Genomic DNA, 23,368 nt, shown 5'->3' on the forward strand with positions numbered 1-23,368 from the left:
AAGCAGTTACGGTCAGCCTTGTTATGAATCGCTGATTCTGTTACGGTCATCTCGATTGTGATTTACGGTCATCTTGGTGATTTTTTCAAATCGAATTTCCCGTTTCATGCACATTTCTCAGAAGTAATTAGTGATTTCCGAGTGATTCTTTTATAAATTTACATCGTTTCAATGTATGATTTGTAAAGAAAATGATATAGAAACACTTTAACAGACAATACAGAAACTGACCTAATTTTTCATCCGACATCTTGGGATGACCGTGAATGCAGTTACGGTCATCAGCTTTACCCCAGTGATAAGTTACATAAATTTATCAGAATCCTGTGAATGTAATAAGAGTTACACTAGTTACATACTAAGTAGATGGTGTTGAAGTGAAGTTAGCGTATATAACGAAATCTGTACTCAATACTATAAAACCAAAAAATTTAAAGCTTGCAAGTTGTAAATATGGTATAATTTTATACAAATCGCAAAATACCCTGAACATTTCAACACTGAATGTTGGACAATTTAATAAACACACACTTCTTGTCCTAACTTTTTTAAGACTTCAACTTAAAACGGATCATAAAAAATGTGATTTAGAAATTAAAATCTCAAATCTAGGGGGAAAAATTAATTTATATCATTATTAGGCTTAATAGAATTGAATGTGATTGTTTTTTGCGACAAAAAGTCATGAGTTTGACATTAAGCATCAAAATTAAATAATAAATTATGACAATATGGCAACACTGACATCTTTCTGGCAGTCAATTCCTTCATCAACGAAAATAACTAGAGTCCAGCTCATATCATATCGATTATTTAATAAAACAGAAACACTCAAAATAGGCATTAAAAAGGGAAACCATGTATATTAAGCCAATCTATCGAAAAAGAAAACACTATCACGTTTTTTTTCTTCTTCACAAAATGTACCTTGATGCACATATATGCATGACAATTCCATTTATATTCATGTAAAAATCAATCCAATTCTGAAAAAAAATGAATTATGATTAAACAAGGGGTTTATGTGATTACGTATGAGGTATACTGATTGTCGTAAGGATGAACTTATAGCACGTTATGGTATAATTGCTATTTCCATGTTTTAACTATGCAACCTCGGATTTTATAAAAAGTCCACATAGAAGACTAGAAATAAAGTTTTACTAAGATAACAACAGCTCTCATAATGATGATTATATTTAAGATACTATACAACCTTCGATTGATGGAGCTGTTTGACTTGTAATTCTTCTTTTAGCTGTTTAAACAGTTTATAATCAAATCATAAAATAACGCATACAAAATATGTGCACTAAAACATTGGAATAATATAGATTGATGGGAATATGACAGTTGTTATCCATTCGTTTGATAAGAGACTTTCCATTTTGAATTTTCCTCGGAGGTCGGTTTTTTTAGATTTAACTTTTCATCTTTGGGAATAGAACAACTGGTATATATTGGGATTATACCAAAAAGTTAAAAGCCGCAAGAAATAAATGTGAAAAAAAAACCGTTAACATAATTAAAAGTACAAAAATTACTTAAAGAAAACACTTATGTAATGTTCCTCTACTTTCTATAACAAAAGGAACATATTTTCCCAAAAGGTATGTGTTCCAATCAAGCACTATCAACATATTAATCTGTATATGTATTTATAAATGCATATTAGTTTCTGCGGAAGTTGAACGATCGTTTTTCATCATCCAGTCAAAGGATTTCTATTTTTTCTTTTTCTTTTGAGTTGCGATTTTTGTCCAGTCCGTTTTCGAATGTTATCTCTTTGAAATCTTCCTCTTCTTTTTCTTTCCGGTACCGATTTTCATATCTTGAAGTCACCAGCTTTTTATAAAGATACACACGTAGTTTATATATGCCAAACAATAAGAAATGAGACAACGGAGTTGAAACAAATATAAATAATAACGACAGAACTGTAGTTGTTCCAGGCTTTGTCCAGTTTAAAAACTGATAGAGTATTTGTCCACTGGCCAGGTAATACATTACGTTTACAAAGATGTAAAAGATAGATGACAGCACTGCCATATAAAAATGTTGAAATTTGATTGGTTTAGCTGATACCATTACAAGCAGCAATATATGGACAAGGTTTATCCCGTGCTTGTTTATGGTTGAGGCTTTTGTAGCTGAAAAATAATAATATTTCATTTTAGACTTTTTCATTTACGAAATGATCCGACAATGATCGAAATGTTGATATACATAATCATAGCACATAAAGTCAATAAAAAAAAAGATTAAACATTGGCGTTTAAAAGCATAACAAAATAGATTAAATCAATAATAAAATGTGTTTGAAACATAATAATAATGTCTAACCATACTACGACTCATAGCGCACAATATATTTACTAAAATACCAATTGAGACACTGCTTGTAATGTAAAAGTATAATTTTACAAAGCTTAGCTATATAAACGGATGTCACAGTGATGGAAGCTTGATATTTTTAAACGTTCAATTTTCATCATACACACAATTAACAATTACTGTATTAAATATAAACAAACACAAATGTTTTTTTTTATATCTGTTTGGACCATGCAACAACGTGTACTGTACATAATACAAAACCAAAGTATACCGCATCCGGAAACAACATCTGATAGAGGACTCCGATTGTACAGTGTTTCGGTAGTTACAATATTTGAAAAGGAACTAATCACTTGCATGTTTCAAAGATAAAAAAAATCCTGTTTAGGTCCATTATGATTGTCCAATAAATGTTTAGATCTTCCCTATTTGCATGTACTTTTTTGTCCATTGTTCAGTGAAAATCAAATTGTTTCGACTCATTATATACTAGTATTGTTTTTATAATTTTTCTGTGAACTGCAGTTTTTGATAAAATTTAAAATAGGGTTTTCGGTTAAATCAAACAACGTTTAATTCATGCGGTAACCCAGCAAATTTGATTTTGATCGTAAAATTAATGATCCTAGTATATCAGTCTCTTCAAATCATAAACTACCTGATTTACTCTTTTTCTTGAAAACTTACGAATTTTCCCGAATGATATTGACTGCAATGAGTCTAGATTTGTAAGCCGGGGATGTACATGTATGCTTAGCAGAAGACACGTTCCCTGTATACGCTTAGTTTCGCTCCTTTTGGAGTTTATAAAATTCTACCAGTTCTTTTCTTAAATTGTATACTGCTCCTTCTTATCTACTTCTAATTTTGAATTCCAAAAACTCGAAATATCAATTGGTATGAAAAACTGATGAAAAGGCATGTTTTCAAGCATTTAAAAAAATATTCTACTTCTGTTATTAAAACTTATTATTGTTTGTCTATAGTTAGTTCTAACTTACACGAGGTATTTACTATCTATTATATCGTTTATACTTACATGTAGCTATCATAACCCAATAAAGTAGAGTAACTTGTACAGCTGCATGTCCACAGATGTTCAAAGTAATCCATTGCAGTTTAATATACCATGGCAAATATTTTATTGTACCTGAAAACGAATTTGAATATTTTTATATATAAATACAGATTAATCGTACAATTCTTTCATTTCATTTTTTTCAGGAATTCTTCATATTTAATTAGAGCAGAGTATTTCATTCATTTATTTAACAAAATATCAACGATGATTCAGATGTGTTCTGGTCTTGGTTTGGGACTTTTCATTTGGAAAATCTGTTTTTCTGTACCATATTAGTTTTGCATATTTTTTAATTTCAATCATAATTAAAGGAAAATCGTAAATTACTGTATAATAATCTCAATCGTGTCAACCTAATTTTAAGGTTTAAGATAAATGTATGGCTGAATTTCGTCCAATATTAAAAGTATTGGATTATTGCGTATTAAAGGTATTGGTTTATTGCGTATTAAAGGTATTGGCTTATTGCGTATTAAAGGTATTCAATTTGGCTTATTGCGAATGTATTGGTGACCATTGGCATGAAATACGTTTAATAGAGTCAGAGTGAAGTCTTGAGAATTCATAACGCAAGTTAAGTACAGTCAAGTGATTATCAAAACCAAATAGTTTTAACAAGTGCTGATGACAAACGATAAGATGTAGTAACTTTAATTCAAACTTATAAATAGATTGACATAGTATACATATGAGGAATAGAATGGTTTTAGCCGCCTCTTTTAAAACATTTGTAGATGAAAATTAATGAACGAACGATTTGAAAAAAACGTCATATAGTAAAATAAGCATTAATACATGGCTTCAATATTTTGATTGAAAAATAGTCTTGACATTTTTTATTTTTGAAATAAATAGCATGTACTGTCCCAACATCTGTAAGTTCGTCGCCTTTGTATTTAGACCAGTGGATGTCAAATTTTCTCTTTCTGATAGAAAGCTGGCGTTCGAATGCACCTGGCTGCATTTTTGTTTGAAGTAGCGAAAAGAACAGTATTTGTCAGATTATTTAAAAGACAAAACAGAAAGCTTCCCTTATTAAAAAAGATACGGAAGTAAGCATAATTCATAAGTATATCTAAATGAATGTTAGTTACGCTCGGGCTTTCTATTTAAAAGTAAATGACTGCATGTTAAAATCAGCATCCGAAAATCCAAATAGTTGCATTTAAAAGTTAGTAATTTTTCAAGGAAGGTCGTATTGGACTGTCTATAAATAAGAACAAACGGAAAAGTATATAGTCAGGAAACGTAATATAATTGCACAAAACAGCTGATTCGAATAAAAATGACCTTCAAAGGAAGTAAGCTTTCAATTAAGATTTTGAATATGATACATGTACAATGTAGTGTGCATGCCATCAGGTGCACAGGAAATCCTATTTTGACGAGATTGTAAGTTCATTTTGTATGTTCCATATAACGCCAACCTTTTCTCAGTTTTAGTCAAATATATAATTGATCGTGATCAAGTATGAGTGGTCGTATTATAAAAAAAAACCAGACCAATATAAGACACCACTGATTATTAGTATTGATATCAGCAAATCCCTTTTCAATCTTAACGGATATCTCCCCTTTTAGAGGCATGGCATTTTATTTGTGGAAATATATAGATAAAATTATTCTATTTTTTTCCCACCGAATACTTTCTGTTGGTAGAAAATATTTCAATAATATTTTCTTATACGTTCCTACTATTAATATACAACTAATAAACTTTAATACCTATGTTAAACGATTATTATAATTTGTAAGATCTAGTAAAAAGAAGTCCAGTTTACCACGTCCCAATTACGGAAATTTGAAAAAAATCCTAAATTAATTTTATAATTGTTACCACCTTTTAATCATAATTTTAAAGCCTCTATCATTTTTTCAAGAATATTAATAATTCTTCGACTTCTTCCAACAGAAAAATATGCAAGACAAAATGTACCCTACATTTACATTAGTTAGAATATACATCTGTATACATGTACAATATAAATTGCAGTTTTTAACATGACCAAACTCCTCTTACCATTTGCTATATCTGGCCTCAAACAGCATACATATAGACAGCAAACAAAATCTATCAATGTCAAAAATGCCAAAGCCAGGTAACTTAGATTGGTCAAGAGCAGCATCCATTTTCCAGGTGTATTAGTTAGACTCCAGTATGCTTCTATCAATATCCATATCAGATGATAGGCTAACCAAAGTGCTGCCCAAATAACGTATAAAATCTGTGGTCCATGCTGCAAAATACAACACATATTAGTAAGGAAATAACAGAGACAGTAAGTCACAAAATATATCCAAGAGTGCATCAGCTTATTTAAGACGAGTGAGATGGTATAATACCATTAAATAATTACATTAGATGTATGTTTCATTATAATACGTTATTCTGATTGGCTAACTGCACATCACGTGCTATTCCTGAAACAATTGTATTAGACAATAACATTTATCATTCATGATGACACGAGGTCCCACAATAAAGTGCACAGGTAAATTAAATGAAAACTTGATAAAAATCGTGTTTTCATGATTCTTGCTAAAAAAATGTAATTATAAGTATTGAATGCTTCTTTTTATAACTTTATAGGGTTGTAAAAGCGTTGACCGTGCGCACATTTTAAGTATGAAGCGCTTCCGCGCTTCATACAAAATGTACTTCGGTCAACGCTTTTACACCCCAATAAATTTACAAAAAGCAGCATTCAATTCTTAATTAAAGATTAAGTATACTAAAAGGCCTTTTAGCAACTGACACTTCGATAAGACATGTTTATGTGTTTTGGTTTTTAGCATCTTGTAGTGATAATTAAACTGTTATTATTCTGGACACATGCGGATACTGAGATTAATCAATAAATATATTGTAAATCATATTGTCAAGTATTTCCAAGTTTGTCATCGGTCTGTCACGAAAATAACCAAGCAGAAATGATAAAAATAATTCAGAGTTAAAAAATTCCATTGAGGGCGCTTCTAAATTATATATATATTTTTTTTTTGGAGAAAATAGATAAAAGATCAAACAGTTTGATGTTCATGTAGACCAGGTACATATGAGATATACTGTTCCCAGTGTACACTAATATCCGTTTTAAGGAAATGTGAAATATTGGACTTTTTACAGTTAAACAATGATAGTTAAGAAAAAGGCTCACAATAATACAATATTGCAAAAAAAAAAAAAAAAAAAATGAGTCACTGTGATAAAAAAAAAGTGTTTATGTCTTCGAAATACCAAATGTTTCGTAGAGAAATTAAATATTTGTACACTTTTGCGAGGAGGACCTTAAATGAAAGTCACTTTTGAATGAACACATTCTTATACATGCAATATCAAAGATTGGTCACATTTAGATAAGTACTCGCATCTCCTTCTGGTTTGATCCTTGGTATTCATGCATGCAGTACATCCTTCGCCTATTTCAGCGAAATGCACTCATTCGGGTGTAAAACACATGACACAGGTTTGATGTAGAGCATTAGACGATAGGATAGCAATTACCATAATATACGTCACGTACAATGTAGCATGGAGAATAAAATAGAGTCGGATAACTCAGCATAGTAGTGTAGTATTGTAATGATTGAATTCCTTTGGGTGTAAAATACATATTCCTGGTCATTTGTTGTCTCTTTTCTTTGGCACATTCCCCATTTCTATTCTCAATTTTACATATTTATTGTAAAGCATTTCTTCAGAGGATAGCAAATCAATAGTCATATTGTACTCACGGGGGTGGGGGGGGGGTGGGGGAGTGGGGGGGGGGGGGGTAACTTCGATATTTTTTTGGTCGGGGTGTGCCATTTTTGCCTCAAAAAACGTACCCATTTTAATATAACATTCACTGAAATTCAGTACCTATAGCTATATAGATATTTAAGAAAGAATGACCTATACTTATATACAATATTTAAAATATATATGATATTTTTAAATGTCAAATACTTCCATGCAGAAAGGTGCAAATTTATTCAGATTTGCAGAAGAATAGATTGAATTTATATATGATATGTAGATCATACCCCAAATCAATATACAGTTATCAAACGTGAATGCATTTTAATATAGGATGTCATTAAAAAGGAGGGTCATTTTTATATAAAATATCGCAAAATTATGACCCATATTTTTGGCACATCCCTGTATACCCAATAATAGGAAGTTACCCCCCCCCCCCCCCCCCGTGATTGTACTAGTAACATTGAGTACTATATATAGTCCGATAAATAAGCAGTGAAAAGATTGAAATACATTTATCTCTTTAAAAGTGGAGATTTTATATAAGCTATTTGTACAAATAAACTAAATCCGCGTCAATCCTGTGGACATCTTGACCGAGAAAAGGGGCACGCGTATCACATGTATTGACCGTTAGTACAGTATATTATAAGTGAATAAGATAATCCGGATACATATGTCTCTCGAGGAGTTTCCTGTACTATTTATGTCATCACTTGAACGGGACAGATACTAAACCTATGAAGCTGGGTGGGTTATTTAAGACAAACTTTAAGGATGTTTATATTATTAATAAATATTTATCTTAAATGTAAAACCAAAGATGTGAAAATTACAATACTCTTTGGAAGTTGTTGTCCAAAAGTTTATAAATGCCCTTAACTAGATATCAAAAGCATATTTTTGTACGCATTGGTTTTGCTATTTCACACATTCATATTGTTCTAGTGTCATCTTGCTTACATCACGTAAAATATCTTGGTTTTATAGTGTCCTGCATTTAAAAATAACCCAAACTTTTTTTTCCGTAAAAAAGTAAGAATACGTAAAACTTATAGATATGAAAAATTTGTCGAATAAACTATTAAACATTCCGATATATTGTAAACAGAAGAAAAAACAGCAGTTGAAAAAACACTATGACAAAAAAGGATTGAACAAGAATCCAGACAAAACAAGCAAGAGTTAACTCAAGTGTTCTGATAGTTAATCAATTCCTGCTCCAAAAGTGAACAAGTTACAACTATGAGATTAAGTATAGTATTCGATGATAATTCATCAACAAGGAAAGAAGGATGTGATTTAGGAGATGACAGTTGAAATTTTTCCATCTTTCGTCCATCTTTTTGAAATATTTTGATGCATCATCTTTGACCCAGATATTCTGTTAAGATCTACAATGGAAGTATTATTACTTCCATGGATCTACCAAGTAATTATAATAACATCTGGAAAGCTTATAAACAGCTCTAACGGCTTTATTGTAAGATGTAAACATAAAGCTCTAGAGTATCAACAGGATTGCTACGACTAAATGAAAAGTTCACAATGAGAAAATTAAAATAATACTTTGTAACCCATCATTACTGTCGATATTTAGGTGGAAGTCAATGATTGAATTAAGCAGTCCTAGTTGTACCTGTTGTATCCCTAATTTTCAAGACTGGTGTGATATATACGATCAAAATGGGGCTTGGCGGCTATATGTTCACCTTTTATTGTATTTTCGAACTTAAATGTTCATCAAAAGTTAAATACAATCAACATTCGCGTGTATATGTTAACCTTTTAATGTATTTTCAAGCTTACTTGTTTAATATCAAAAGTTAGATACAATCAAATATTCGCGTAAGAAAAAAAAAGTTCACTCATATATAAGTTATTCTAAATTCTAATCAAATAGCGTGAGTCTCGTATAAAATCAAAGTATAAATAAATGTAATTGGGGTACGAAACATGTTTGAATTAAAATTAAATTGTGAAGTTTTTTGTTTATATTCCGGAGTGAGTTCCTTGATCGTTAAAAAGCGAATAATCTCCAATTTGTTCATCTATCCATCCAAAACAAACATACATGTAATATTACAGAATAAATAAAAAATAAAAAAACTTCTCGCTTTAGTTGAAACAAGGAAGTACTAAGTTGAAAAAGCTTGTATATATTATACTGGAAATAGTTTACGGAATCAAAACGAAGGTGTAGATGGGGTTTATAGAATAGTGAAAAAGGACAAAAAAATTAATATAGAGAATAATGAGGTGCAAAATGTAAATAATACAGAATAATTGCAGAAAATTTAAAGAAAAATAGAGAAAATGACATCCACAATTCAAGAATACAGAAATGAGGGACTCAACCCCATCCCCGTCTAGACCATCCTGATTTATACAAATGATATTAAAACTCTGCTTAAAATAATAGAATTTAAAAAATAATATATTCAGTTATGGCTTGAATTAACCCCAAGATTTCAATATTTGTTACCTAGCATGCTGGCTTTGAAACAAACCCATTTAAGAACCAAATTGCAGCTTTTATTTTTATGTTTAATGATAAAGTTGAAATCCAATCCCATTAAGTTCCAAAAGTGAACCGCGTCCTTTGAATATTTTCCCTCTCATCCCTTTGGCAATGTGTTCATAGTAATTACTAATATCCAGCACACGGACATTGAACTATTTTGTACATTATTGTCTATCTCCGTCTGAAGGTCAACAATATTTATTCCATTGTCAGATGATAATTATAGGGTACAATTTATTTACATACCAGTTTGTAATGTAATGATGTTACTAACACATCAAGAAGAGATCAAGACTTTAAACGAACACTTTGTATAATCTATACAATAATTGATGTATGTGACGTGAAAGGTACTGACCATTGAGGTTACACCCTGCTCAATGTTAATTATAGTTTTATAGTATTTCGATGTATCACAAATTAGCGCACAAAAACATTAAAGCATGCTAATGGCTCTGGTATTCGATCTAAATCACGTCATTTTCTTATAAAAATATAGAGATTTCATACCCACCAATCATCAGAAATGGATGATGTAGAGCTAAGAAACATTTATAGTCATGTGTTGTAAGTTGATTATTTTGTCTTAAAATTTGCAATACTCTATGCAATGAAGGACCATAACCCATGAGAAAATCAACCTAAAAAAGAGATGTTTGCGAAGGTTAATATAAATATATGACCTTCAACGATGTCCGAGCATACAACGACCTTCAGTGGTGTGCAAGAATACAACGACCTTCGATGGTGTTAAAACATACATCGAACATCAAGAGTGCGCTAAGTATACAACGCATAGAGTGCTTTCTGGTAAATACTGAAGAATTAGTTTAAAATCTGGTGACGAGTTGTAAAAACAAAAATACCGGTCTCGTGGGTTAATTTAATACGGGGCTGTCTATCAAAATCCTTGACTATATCAACCAACTGAACGAGTGAATTGTCATATTCCATGCTTAGTAAATGCATTTTTCGAAGAAAACAAAAACTTTAAGTGTTTGAAATTTTGCCAAAACCAAATAATTTTATGTCTCGTTTGAAATAATATTTCTCTAATTTGATTTCAAATTTAGTTACAAAACATCAAAATATTAAACAACATTGTTTAGCATGCTCTTTTCTAGAGTTGCAGTATTTTAATGCCAACAGCCCCAAGCTGACAATTTAGTCTAATTTTTGTTATTAAATAATCTATGAAAGGGCTTTTGCAATGCAGTAAACTTTCATAGACATAAACAGATAATTAATATAGTATACTTAAAAGTATAGACTTTGGTATTACATCAATATGACAGTCACCCAACGACTCACACTAAAAGATATGTTGAGGTCAGCATACTGTCATCACCAATCTCGGATCAATCATTTAGAATTGGACATTGTGTACAGACAGTACACTATGCCCTTTTCTCAATAAGCCCGCGTCATGAAAAGTTCTGAATATAGATTTATCAACAGAAAGAGCTGCCAATGGATACTAGTTCAGCGAAATAGACACTGCCCTTAAATAAAAATCGTACAAATGAACGTCTCCTGGTGCGGGATATTCTCGCTGTGATGAAATTAAATAGATGGATTTCGGCTGTTTTCTACTTTTTGGTTTTTTTTTTTGTCTCTTTGACATATTCCCCATTTCCGTTCTCAATTTTAAAAATAAACATTAAAATAAAACAAAAAAACACACACATACACAAGAATCACAAAGGTTAGAGGTTCTTGATTTGGGACAGACGCATAAGTTCAACCGGGTTAAACATGTTTTGTTATCAACCCCCTTAAAATACCTCAGCCAATGTGACAGAAACAAATGTAGCAAACGCCTAGTAAAACTCAGTTCAAAAGAAATCCGAGTTCGACGTATGAATATAAAAGAAATAATGAGAAAAATAAATTAACAAGGACAACTGGAAGTTACTGACTAGTTCTTTTTACTTTGAAAAACTTTTAAAGAAAAGTAAGCAATATTTTGCATTTGAAACGAGCCCGGATAAAACAACATTCGCAAATCACCGTGCGCAAATATATCGCTTATTTGTCATTTTGACTATTCTTTTAAGATAAAGAAAGGGTATGGTGTATCAATTCACGAAACAAGTCCAGTAACCACAACAAGTGTGTAAGTCGTAATGACGAGGTTACAGAATCAAGACATACATATAATTATCCTGAATTACTATATTGTAAACCCCTCAGAATATAAAATGAAAGATTTGATGTCTTTATGCAATGTAAAAGTCACTGCAAGCTCAATACGGCCCCATTATACACCATAAGATATAATTAGCAAAACTTAGAAACTTGTATATGTTGGGTGCCAAGGAATATCACTTATTTTTTTCTATTGTGATGGTGAGCTTTTTATTCTGCTTTATTAAAATATTTTAATTTTATCCAATTGTATCATACGTTTTGTCAGTCTGTATGATTGAATTATTAAGTAGTTATCATTCAAATATTTATGAACCATAAAGAAACTTGAATATATCTATACACACCCCTAAAATTATTTTATCATACGATTTATTTTCTTGCATATTGCTTTTTGCGCAATTGGTCAATTTGAAGACGACTTCACAAAATTGAACAAAACATGGAATGTTGTGTTTTATTGTGTTGTATTTTATTATTTCATTGCAATTAAAAAATCATTGTAATCATTGTATGAATTTAGAACCCCACAAGGTTTCATAATTGGTCATAATTTTTTTTTTCTATTTCCATGCAAAAGAAAGAGAAGAAAATACAAAGCAGTTACATTATCTATTAAATTTAATGTATGTAATAGAAAGGAGTTAAATTAAACTAATATTGAAGAATTTTTACAATAACGAAATTTCAAATACATAATAAACGCATAAAACAAAAAAAAATATCATTGTTTTTTTTAATCAGGAAGATTTGATAACAATTAGGGAGCAACCATTTTACTTGTAGGGGTCTGAGTCAGAAATTTTTTTTCGAGTTTCGCGTAAAAATATCTATACTATTAAACGAGAAGACCTCATTTTGTGTGTCGCTTCTCTTCCTTCCACAATAAATTAATCATCATGCCTCTGTGTCCTATAGGTACCATATATTGTCGCATTTGTCATCCATTCTTTTGACTATTCAGTTTGGGTTATTTTGGGAGAAAAACAAAAAACTCTGCGTCCGGATATTTTTCCGTCATTGGACGAAATTTTCAGTCAGACTAGACATCCGGTTTGCGTTTTTTGTGTACTTTGTACATACCAAAGACTATGAATAACGTGTATTTGCTATCTGCTATCATTTTCAAGTTAACTATCCACGGCGGTCACTCAGTTTATTAAATAGAGAGGTTCTATATAATATGTCAATGACCGCCGTGGATCGATTAGTAAATTGAGAGTTGATAGTGAAAGGCAAATTAATACACTTTATTTATAGTAATGTATGTTCATAATATACAGTTAAACGCTTACATTATTGAAATCAATAGAAGAGTAATGATAGGAGTTTCTGAGGGAAAAATTAGGAGCCGGACTAGAAAAACAATTGTCATGTCCCAAAGTACCTAAATCATTTGATACCTTTTCTGAAATTCTTCAGTCATAAAATCTCTTACAAAAATTCATCGGGTCACTAATATAAAAAAGAAGATGTGGTATGATTGCCAATGAGACAACTATCCACAAAAGACCAAAATGACACAGACATTAACAACTTTAGGTCACCGTACGGCCTTCAACAATGAGCAAAGCACATACCGCATATATATAGTCAGCTATAAAAGGCTCCGATAAGACAATGTAAAACAATTCAAACGAGAAAACTAACGGCCTTATTTATGTAAAAAAAAATGACATTAACAACTATAGGTCACCGTACGGCCTTCAACAATGAGCAAAGCACATACCGCATATATATAGTCGGCTATAAAAGGCCCCGATAAGACAATGTAAAACAATTCAAACGAGAAAACTAACGGCCTTATTTATTTAAAAAAAAAAATGAACGAAAAACAAATCATGATGTAACACATAAACAAACGACAACAACTGAATTACAGGCTCCTGAATTGGGACAGGCACATACATAAATAATGTGGCGGGGTTAAACATGTTAGCAGGATCCCAACCCTTCCCTAACCTGGGACAGTGGTATAAAAGTACATTAAATAGAGAGGGTCTATGTAATATATCAATGACCGCCGTGGATTGATTAGTTAACTGAGAATTGATAGTTAAAAGCAAACACACTTTATTTATAGTAATGTATGTTCATAACATACTAAACGTATGTTCATATTTAAATAAATAGAAAACAAAAAAATGGAAATTTTGGGAAAAAGGAGAAGGGGTTTAAAAACAATCGTCCTGTCCCCAAGTACCTATAACTTTTAACAGCTTTCCTGAAATATTCTCCAGTCATTATTTTTTACAAAAATTCATCCTACAACACTTTACATACTTTACAACCACCCTTGGATGCCCGCGATTTCGCGGGTGTGTTCTAGCATTTATCATTCTTGCTTAAAGTATTTCAGTTTGGGTTATATTGGGAGGAAAACGAAAATAAATGCGTCTATATATTGTTTCCGTCATCGGACTGACTTTTTGAGAAAAATAAAAGACTTCCGCTGTCCTTTAGGCCTGTTTTGAAATTAAACATAATTTGAACATCGTACTGTATTTGACCTTTTTAACTTTTTTGGATTCGAGCGTCACTGATGAGTCTTTTGTGGACGAAACGCGCGTCTGGCGTATAAACAAAATTTAGTCCTGGTATCTATGATGAGTTTATTAAATTAGTACTCGAGAAAGAACAATTTTTTTTTGCGTTTTTCTATATATTATGATCATACATATACTATAGATAAAGCGGTCACTGAAATATTTCTGTATACTACATACACAGAGGCGGATTTAGGGGGGGGGGGCTATGGGGGCAGGGGTCCGCCCCCCTTTTTGAGAAAATAATTGGTTGCTTATATAAGGAATCACTGAAGCGTGACTGGAGTAGGCCCCCTCTTAGGCAGTCAGTGGGCCCCCACTTATGAAAATTTCTGGATCCGCCACTGATACATATATAATATGAATAAATTGTATAAATTTGCTGTAATTTACTATAAATTCCAAAAGTTTACTGGGGTGACTTTTAATATATCAGTGACCGTTTTATATAGTAACTATAGTATGTATATATATGTATGTTCATAGTATACAGAAAAACAGAAAGAATAAAAATCGGTATTTGGAAAAAAGGGGGAGGGCAAAAAAAAATGTGCCCAGTCCCCAATAGCATTTGACTTTTGATACCTCTCCTGGAATTCTCCAGTTATAATTTTTTTAACAGTTTACATACGCTCTATTTCCCCGCGATTTCGCGGGTGTGTTCTAGTTTAATATTTACTTTATCAACGCGGTCAATCAAATGTTTTTTTCTTCTATATGTAACACTATAAGGTATGGGGAAAATAAGGGTTCAGAATTATTTTTTTTGTCATCTGCTTGACCAGAATATTTGTTTTCATTAATTTTGGAATCAATATAATTTGTTAGACCCTCCCCTTTCCCCCCTGGACGTTAAATGATCGTTCCCTTATATATGATTTCGATGATTTTCTCGCAAATGCAATTCTTTCTTTGAATAATCAACAGATTTTATTTTATAGATACTTGACTCTGTTGATATTATTATAATTGTTACAGTTTTCAGAGATTTTTTATAGTCATGATATATATGAGGGGACATCATATTTCTTCTTCTTTCATGGCCGCATTCTGCCACCGTATTTATAAAAGAACATTCTATTATACATCAGTCAGACGTTTTTTCATACAAATAAAAAATCATTTAAATTGCATGTGTGATATAAATTTTTGCAAATTTGTATAACAAAATATCTAAGTATTATTATAAATTCATGTGAAAAGTGAAAAATTTCTGAATAAAAATTCAATAAAAGGCACTTACTTGTAAAGTTACGAAATCTTGGGGACGACTATAGGCTAGTCCGAATTCCTTCAACTTAAAATGTTCCTTCCAATGCATTGCAACACCTAAAGATCCATATAATATAGCTGATACGGTTAACAGTACACCAAGTTAAAATGTGAATTTACCGGACATCAATGCTTGAAAATCTTCCGCCCTCACGTTTCATTTAATGATTCACTTAAAATTAACGACTGTCAATCAATCGTTTAAAATGAAATGGTTGAATAAAATAGGATCGACACATGAAATCGAATTGGATAGTTTTTGGGTTAAAGACTATGCTATCTTTGGTTATTGAACCATTGATGAATCTATCAGAGTTGTATATATAACACACAAGTCATGATTAATCTTCTTTGAGACATTGTATAATCTTACGATTTCACGGTAATGTACAAACTTAAGACAGCCATTGTCCCGACAGTTTAATGGCCTTAACAGTTTAAATTATCCTTAAGGTTTAAATGACATAAGATCAATTCCTTAAATAATTAAATAATTCGACCTAATAGTTTATAACTATTAAGTAAGAGTAATATTTTTCATTTTAAAATATGTAATGACACATATTTACTGTTCTACTTATGTATTCAGACAATTTGGACATTTATGATCATAAAGAACATATATTTGTGTATTTCCTGATTATTGTTTTGCATGACGTATGCGGTAACATATTTTTTTCCTAAATTGACAATCAAGAAAATTTACTCTGAAGTATCGAACATCGCTAACATTGTCCCTACACAATAGGATTTTATATTCCAATACAAGACTTTGCTTTCAGACAATTTCAGACAAAGCACGTCTTCGAATGACAAATTAAATTAGTGTACACGTAGATAAGACCATCAACCAAGCAATTTACTATGATTTGAAAGATTAAAAAGAGGAAGAGGTTGACCTTTTAAAATTATCCGTATTTCTTACCAATTTATTGTAAAATCAGTGATATTGTCAACCAATCGACCATCTCCTTTACCAAATAAACTATTGTTCAAATATCAATTGAAATAAACAAATTAAGAAAATATCATTGTATGACATTTACGAGAAATTTTGATATGCAACTCATGAATATTTGTTGATATAAAACAAAATGATATAATCACGAATGACAATTACTTATGATTTTCAGAATTAAAAAAGAATCCCGATTAGATCTTCTCCACAAAAGTTATTCGTACATGTAGTATACTTTACATTGTCGAAAATGGAAATTGATTTATCAAAACATAAAATTGCAATGTTTTGGAGAAATTCAAAAATTTTCAAATCTGTATATGAGTAACAAAATATTAAAATATAACATAACATGCCAATTGAGCATTTTAAGTGTCGGGGCATTTTAAGTTTGACCCTTCCAATAAAAGTATCTTATAAAATGAAAACCAGTCCCTTTTTGTATAAAAAATAAATGAGCTATTAAAATATCTGCAGAGCTCCCATATATATTTCATTTACACACCGGTGCGGGACGGTTGCTCTTTTCAAATAGGACATCTGGGCTTTTTCAAAGGACATTTGGGCTTTTTCTGCAAGACCTTTGTTCTATTTTAAACACAAAACACTACACTTGATACACCTGTTTATACAGACTAAGTTGAAGGATTGATGTTCGATTTTACTCATCAAAGAGATACAAAAAACCTCCCAAAAACTGAATGTATTGAGAAAAAAGTATAACTAAAAGTATAAGGTTAAACAAATTCAGTGGACATGAACAGTTGATAACAACGGGAAGGTGAATTGTATAGATATTTCAAAAAAGACAATGCACACATAATGTTGTTCATTGAAAAAACCATGGATGACTGGGGAATAGAAATATGGTCACTTGGTCTTCTTCCGACCGGCAGTAAAACGATTGCCAAAGTGGGGCGTCCGTTTGGCTGTGTGGGATGTTTCAAGTTTGCAGCCACGTCCGGTCAGAATGAGGACGTTAAATCCGATGCCTCGTGTATAGAGAAATCCACAGTCTTTGCACATTAAGAACCCTTGCAATAATTCTTTGAGGGGTCCGGTCCGTAGGTGGCCTGTTGCCAGGCAAAATTTTTGTCCCTATCCAATATACCCTCAATTTCAAGTGGCAGTAAAATTTCCCCGACCACCATCCCGGATGGCCTCTATTATTACAAGACATACCTATTGTATTTATTGTTAACTTTTTCTTGTCCTGAACATGCATGAAATTTTTGCCACTGGGCGTTAAGTAACCAACAATCAATCAATCATCATCGTTGTAAGAAAATTTCGTAATTCATACCAAACATAAGCATGCATCTACATGTATGTATTTCTATTTGTAACCTTCTGATGAGCTAAGCCTTATTCAATTACTTTATAGTTTGTTCTTATGTTGTACAGTTACACCACTGTCCCAGGTTAGAAGAGGGTTCGCCTTCAAACTAATAAAACACCGCCATAGTCTGTATGTGCCTATCCCAAGTTAGAATCCTGTAATTGAGTGGTTGTCGTTTTTTTGCTATTTATCGTACTTATTTGTCGTTAATTGTTTTGCATAGATGTTCTTTTGTTCTGCCGTTACACCACTGTCCACGTTTTGCACCAAAACAATAGCATAACCCGGCAACACTCTGTTTGTGCCTGGCCCAAGTCAGAACCCTGTTATTCGGGTTTGTCGTTGCTGTGTTATATATTTTTTCGTACATTTATTTGTACATGAATTAGGCTGTAAGTTTTCTTCTTTAATTTTTTTTTAAGCTGACTATATCTTATGGGATTTGCTTATTATTGAAGGCCATACGGTGACGTATAGTTGTTAATTTCTGTGTCATTTGGTTTTTGTGGAAGTTGTAAACTTGGCAATCATATCACATCTTCTTTTTATATCTTATATTTTCTATTAGCTTGATAGATAAAGTCAATAACACGTAGTCTCTTTTTGTTGTGATGGTGTAAAAGTACTATGTAACGTCCACTGAAGTGTATTTGTGAGATGCAATTCTGTTTTTGTATCAAACTGATAAGTTAAGCCCTTTTCAGCTAATTTTTATAGTAATCATTGGTGGCCTTGGGCTGTTTCTGATCTTTGATATGATTGTTGTCTCTTTGAAACACCCCTCTATGAGGGTGTGGATGAGAGTTTACAGAATAGAGAATAAAGGGCCAAAATATAAAAAAAAGAGGAAAAATGGACTAAAAAATTGAGAACAAAGAATAATGAGCTTCTAAAAAATATAGAATAATTGGCAAAAGGTAAAAGAATAGGAGATAAATGACATAAAACTACAGAAATTAAAAACCCCCCTCTCCATACCCTCTCGTTTACATCAGGCGACTTTATTATCTCAAGATTTTCTCATTTTTCTTTTCGCAAAATGTGTTTGCCAATAGTTAACAATTTTAAACAGGATTAGAAGTATTTTTGTTGTTGCAAATGATGTAGATCATGATGACTATAAAACAAGATAATCAGTTAACAATATTTATCAAATACTCAGTAGTATACACATAATCATTTATCTTAAATGTAATTTAACTAGTTTCTATGCCGTCGTATTTTATACCATTTGATTTCATAAATAACATATTTCACTTGTCAATGCTCTAAGATGCAACTATGACTTAAATATTTCATCAGATTCACATCTAAAAAATGTTACCCATCATACATAAACACAAACGTTCATTTTGTTAACATAAATACATGACTTTTTTGTCATGAAATCACTTGGTTGTTAATGTTCTTATAAACTTTGATCTGAACTTTGATGCTAATGCGCTTTCGTCATTTTGTTATGATGGGTTGACATTTTTTACCTACTTTTAGGTTGTTTGTTTTTAATTCCTATACAACCTGCAACAGTTATAAAACGTACAAAATGTATCCCATAACTCCAAATTTTGAAAGGAGTAGGTCCAGTAAGGGCCGATTTTGGCCTCAAATTTCAAGTTCATCTAACGAAAGTTTTTGGACACTTTTTAAACACTTAAGTGTTTATTTCAATTGATTCGATTAGTTTATGTGAAAGTTTTTAACTGATTTAGTCAATAAAAACGCTCTGATTCAAGCTTAAATATGAAAAATCTATCAAATATGCCAAAAAACGTCGCTTTTCAGATGGTTTTTGTCAAAAATGAATGTGGCCGCATCCGTGTTCATCCTCAACCTTTATATATGTTTTGTATTATCATCAAATACAACTTACATTTCAATATTATGAATGAACACGAATGCGTCCACTTTCATTTTAGACGGAAACCGTCTAAAAAATGACCAAAATGGTAAAATTTTGAAGATTTCAGTAATTTAGCATGACTTAATGATGCTAAAACGCGATATTTGTGCATTGTATCGTCAAGAACAGCTCATATTTATGTAGCAGAAGCATTTTACTTTCCAAAATATAGCTTAAAGATTACATTTTCACAATTTTCTAAAACTGCTATATTTTGGGGCCAAAAAGGGGTCTTAGTGAACCTACTCCTTTGTACCTGTACCACGTTCAGATGAATCAGGAGCACTTCATTGGATTTGTTGGTCACATATGATTTGAAGAGTGGACTTATTAAGATTTTTCGCCTTTTTCACATTTATAAAGTGAAACTTTTCAATGTGGAGGGTTAAAATGTCATGCATTTCTTTGCACACTGTTTAAACCATAACTCATCAAGAAGACAACATTTATTTACAGCATTCTTTTTTCTCGTCATTGCTAAAGTTCTTGACGCAATGATCAGGTATACGGGAGGGACACAATTTACTCGACCTGCTAAGATATGTCACCCTGCAAAGATCAAGAAAGATTAATAGATAGAATCATATTCAAAACAGTGTGGCTGTAGCCATTGGTTGACGACCTAAAATATCCCATTGACTGGGACAGATTATGTGAACGTTTTCTGTAGCGACCACTGCTCACTACTTACTTATTATATAATTTAAACTGTGGGGTCACCAAAGATTCTTAACGCCTTTAATAATAAAATAAATCGAAAAACTAATCAGGAGGAACCTTTATGTTTTTTATTTATATCATTGATATAAATCAAAACATCGTGTTATTTCTGATTAATTTTTCGAATTACTTTATTTAGGTGTTGAGAACCTTTAGTGACCCCACAGTTTAAGTGCCTTTAACAAGTACATAGTGAACAGTGGTCGTTACAGACACACGTTCACATAATCTGTTCCAGTCAATGGGATAATTTAGGTCGTCAATCAATGGCCACAGCCACACTGTTTTGAATATGATTCTATTCATAGACAAAGCATTTACACTGCCGTCCTATCAAAGTGATTTAAAAGACTTCAATTCTTAGTTTTAACATGTTTAAGAACCCACTTCCATTTGTCTGTACAAAAACAAATGCTAACAATAACAACGTGTTAGCTTTAAATTTGTTTTATGAATGTATTTCAATCGTTTATTATCAGTTTCTTCGTCTGTTTAAGCCTTTCAGATCTCATGTTTTGAAAAGGATAAAACTCCGTACTAACCCCATATGGTTGCTAACTCTATATGGTATTAAACTAAATTGTATTTTTTAGCAGACCCTATATGAACTATATATAGTTACCACGTGTAGTCGATTAACCAATCATGATATCCCCATTAATCTATAGAAGGTAAGATAAATTGCAATACATGTATAATTCCATTATTTTCATATTTGATCCAATTTGTTGATTGACTGAGAAAAACCCACAATAACTTTATACTACATACCTGAAGCACATCACAAGTTTTGGTTTAGTAGTTTCAGAGATAGTATCTTCGAAAAATGACAACAGACGCCAAGTGTGTTTAGCAATTATAGATACATTTCTTCAGTTTACGGCCCTATGTGTTATATATAGCGGTATTGGTTCTGCATGGACGATTTTGGCAGTCATTATATAAGGAAGATTTGAGGTGTGTTTTGACCAATGCGACGCTCGTTACAAGATAGTAAGGACTAGGTTAGTTTGATATACTATTCACCACCCTCCGATCCTTACCCTTTTTATATGTAACCTTATCGTTTCTTATCAATTTGTGTATGGTAAAAATTGATTCATTTATGTATGGTTATTGTATATATTACACAAAGTACATATTCTATCTTGCCTCGGGATATTTTGCCATCTGCCTGTTTCGATAGGCAGACGCAGATTTGAACAAAAGCCTGCAATATTCACACAAATAACAATTGAAAAAAAAAAAAAACAAATAACTATTGAAAAACAAATAAAAATTGAAAAACAAATAACAATTGAAACACAAATTGGTCTTATAAATCTATATTTCATCTTTATCAATACTAGAACCTATGCCTACTAATCATGCTAATCAAATAAAGATAAAATTATGTAACCAGGTACACACTATTTTCATATTTTTGAATATATTGACTATCATAGTTTTACCTACTTATTCGTCTCATGAATATCTACATATATTATTTCATTAATTGCACATACTTATATGTTTTCACAGCAGAAAATAAATACACAATTTTTAATATGGTTGGTACAATGAATGAACAGCAAGGATTCATCAAATCAATATTGAAGTCTTGAAAAAAATCTATTAATTATTATAGTTTAAATTTGTGACCTACATGTTGGGGTTGAATTCTTTGATTGACTTATTGATTTTTGAAACTTCGTTATTTGATTGATTGTTTGATTTTTTTAGAGGATCCAGCAAACCTGCATCGATTCAAATTCAGTTGAACGACATTTTGCAAAAACATGTGGTTTTTATAAGCCTACTATAATCAACAATATCTTTACATCGAAAGCCTGTTAATCTGTTAATCATGTTGCTTTGAGAGTGTTTTCGATAAAAAAAAATCAACATTTCTGGTTCAAAGCCTCGATAACTTCAGATCAAAACTGATATCATCGGATTTAAACATGACGTCGTTGGTTACTGTAGTTTGACCTACATACCGTCGGGTCAAACGTTTTGCACAATGGAAACAATGATAAGGGAGCTACCATTTGATTTTTATGGGGGGCTAGGATGAAAAATTGTGTCCTGCCTTTTTTTTTATTTGTAATCTCTGTCCTGCCTTTTTATTTTTCAGTCTATTCGGTCCTGCCTTTTTTTTCTTAGCTTATCCTGACTTTTTTACAACAATTGTCATCCTGCCTTTTTTTTTTCCCAAGTTACTCATCCTGCCTTTTTTTTTTACTCAAAATCCTGTCCTGCCTTTTTTTTTCAAATTTCATCCTAGCCCCCCATAAAAATCAAATGGTAGCTCCCTAAAAAAGATCGTATCATATATATAATGCTTTCATGAAAGTAACAGAATCTAGGGCGTTATACCTCACAATAGATTTTAAAAAGCAACGTCACAATCAATACCGAAACGCTATCGGGTGCAATACCTTTCTTTTTTTTAAATACATTTTTTTTAATTACTTTTGATTCAGATCGATGATGGGTTTCTTTTTACATTGAAATACTGATGATAAAAACTAGTAAAGCTGTAAACCAGACAAAATGTGTTCCACCATCCCAATTATTCTACTTCCAAATGCAGTCAAAATTTCATACCGTAATTTTCAATCATCGGACAACAGTAACACATTTTCTTAATATATAAGGTAGTACGCTTTTAGTATTGTGTCTCGGAAAACACTCAAGCTTAAACTGCCACTCCAAAAAGTAAGCAAGATAAGCAATTCTGTCAATATGTTAAAAGAATAATGAACCCCTTTAGAGATTAATCAAAGTGGTGACGGAAGATACATTCAATGAAGCAGCAA

At 31.6% G+C, this 23,368-nt stretch overlaps 1 protein-coding gene across 1 annotated transcript; it reads right to left on the bottom strand.

Moving 5' to 3' along the window:
- Window positions 1–1,529: 1,529 nt before the first annotated feature.
- LOC143076004 (protein rolling stone-like) lies at window positions 1,530–15,835 on the bottom strand. The gene is made up of 4 exons (XM_076251613.1): window positions 15,622–15,835; window positions 5,439–5,655; window positions 3,377–3,487; window positions 1,530–2,150 (listed from the first exon to the last, which is right to left on the bottom strand). The coding sequence occupies exons 1-4, from the start codon at window positions 15,697–15,699 to the stop codon at window positions 1,714–1,716; spliced, it is 843 nt and encodes a 280-aa protein (XP_076107728.1). The 5' UTR covers window positions 15,700–15,835; the 3' UTR covers window positions 1,530–1,713.
- Between the last annotated feature and the right edge of the window lie 7,533 nt (window positions 15,836–23,368).

The sequence above is a fragment of the Mytilus galloprovincialis genome, chromosome 1 (assembly GCF_965363235.1).
Source record: "Mytilus galloprovincialis chromosome 1, xbMytGall1.hap1.1, whole genome shotgun sequence".
NCBI lineage: Eukaryota > Metazoa > Mollusca > Bivalvia > Mytilida > Mytilidae > Mytilus > Mytilus galloprovincialis.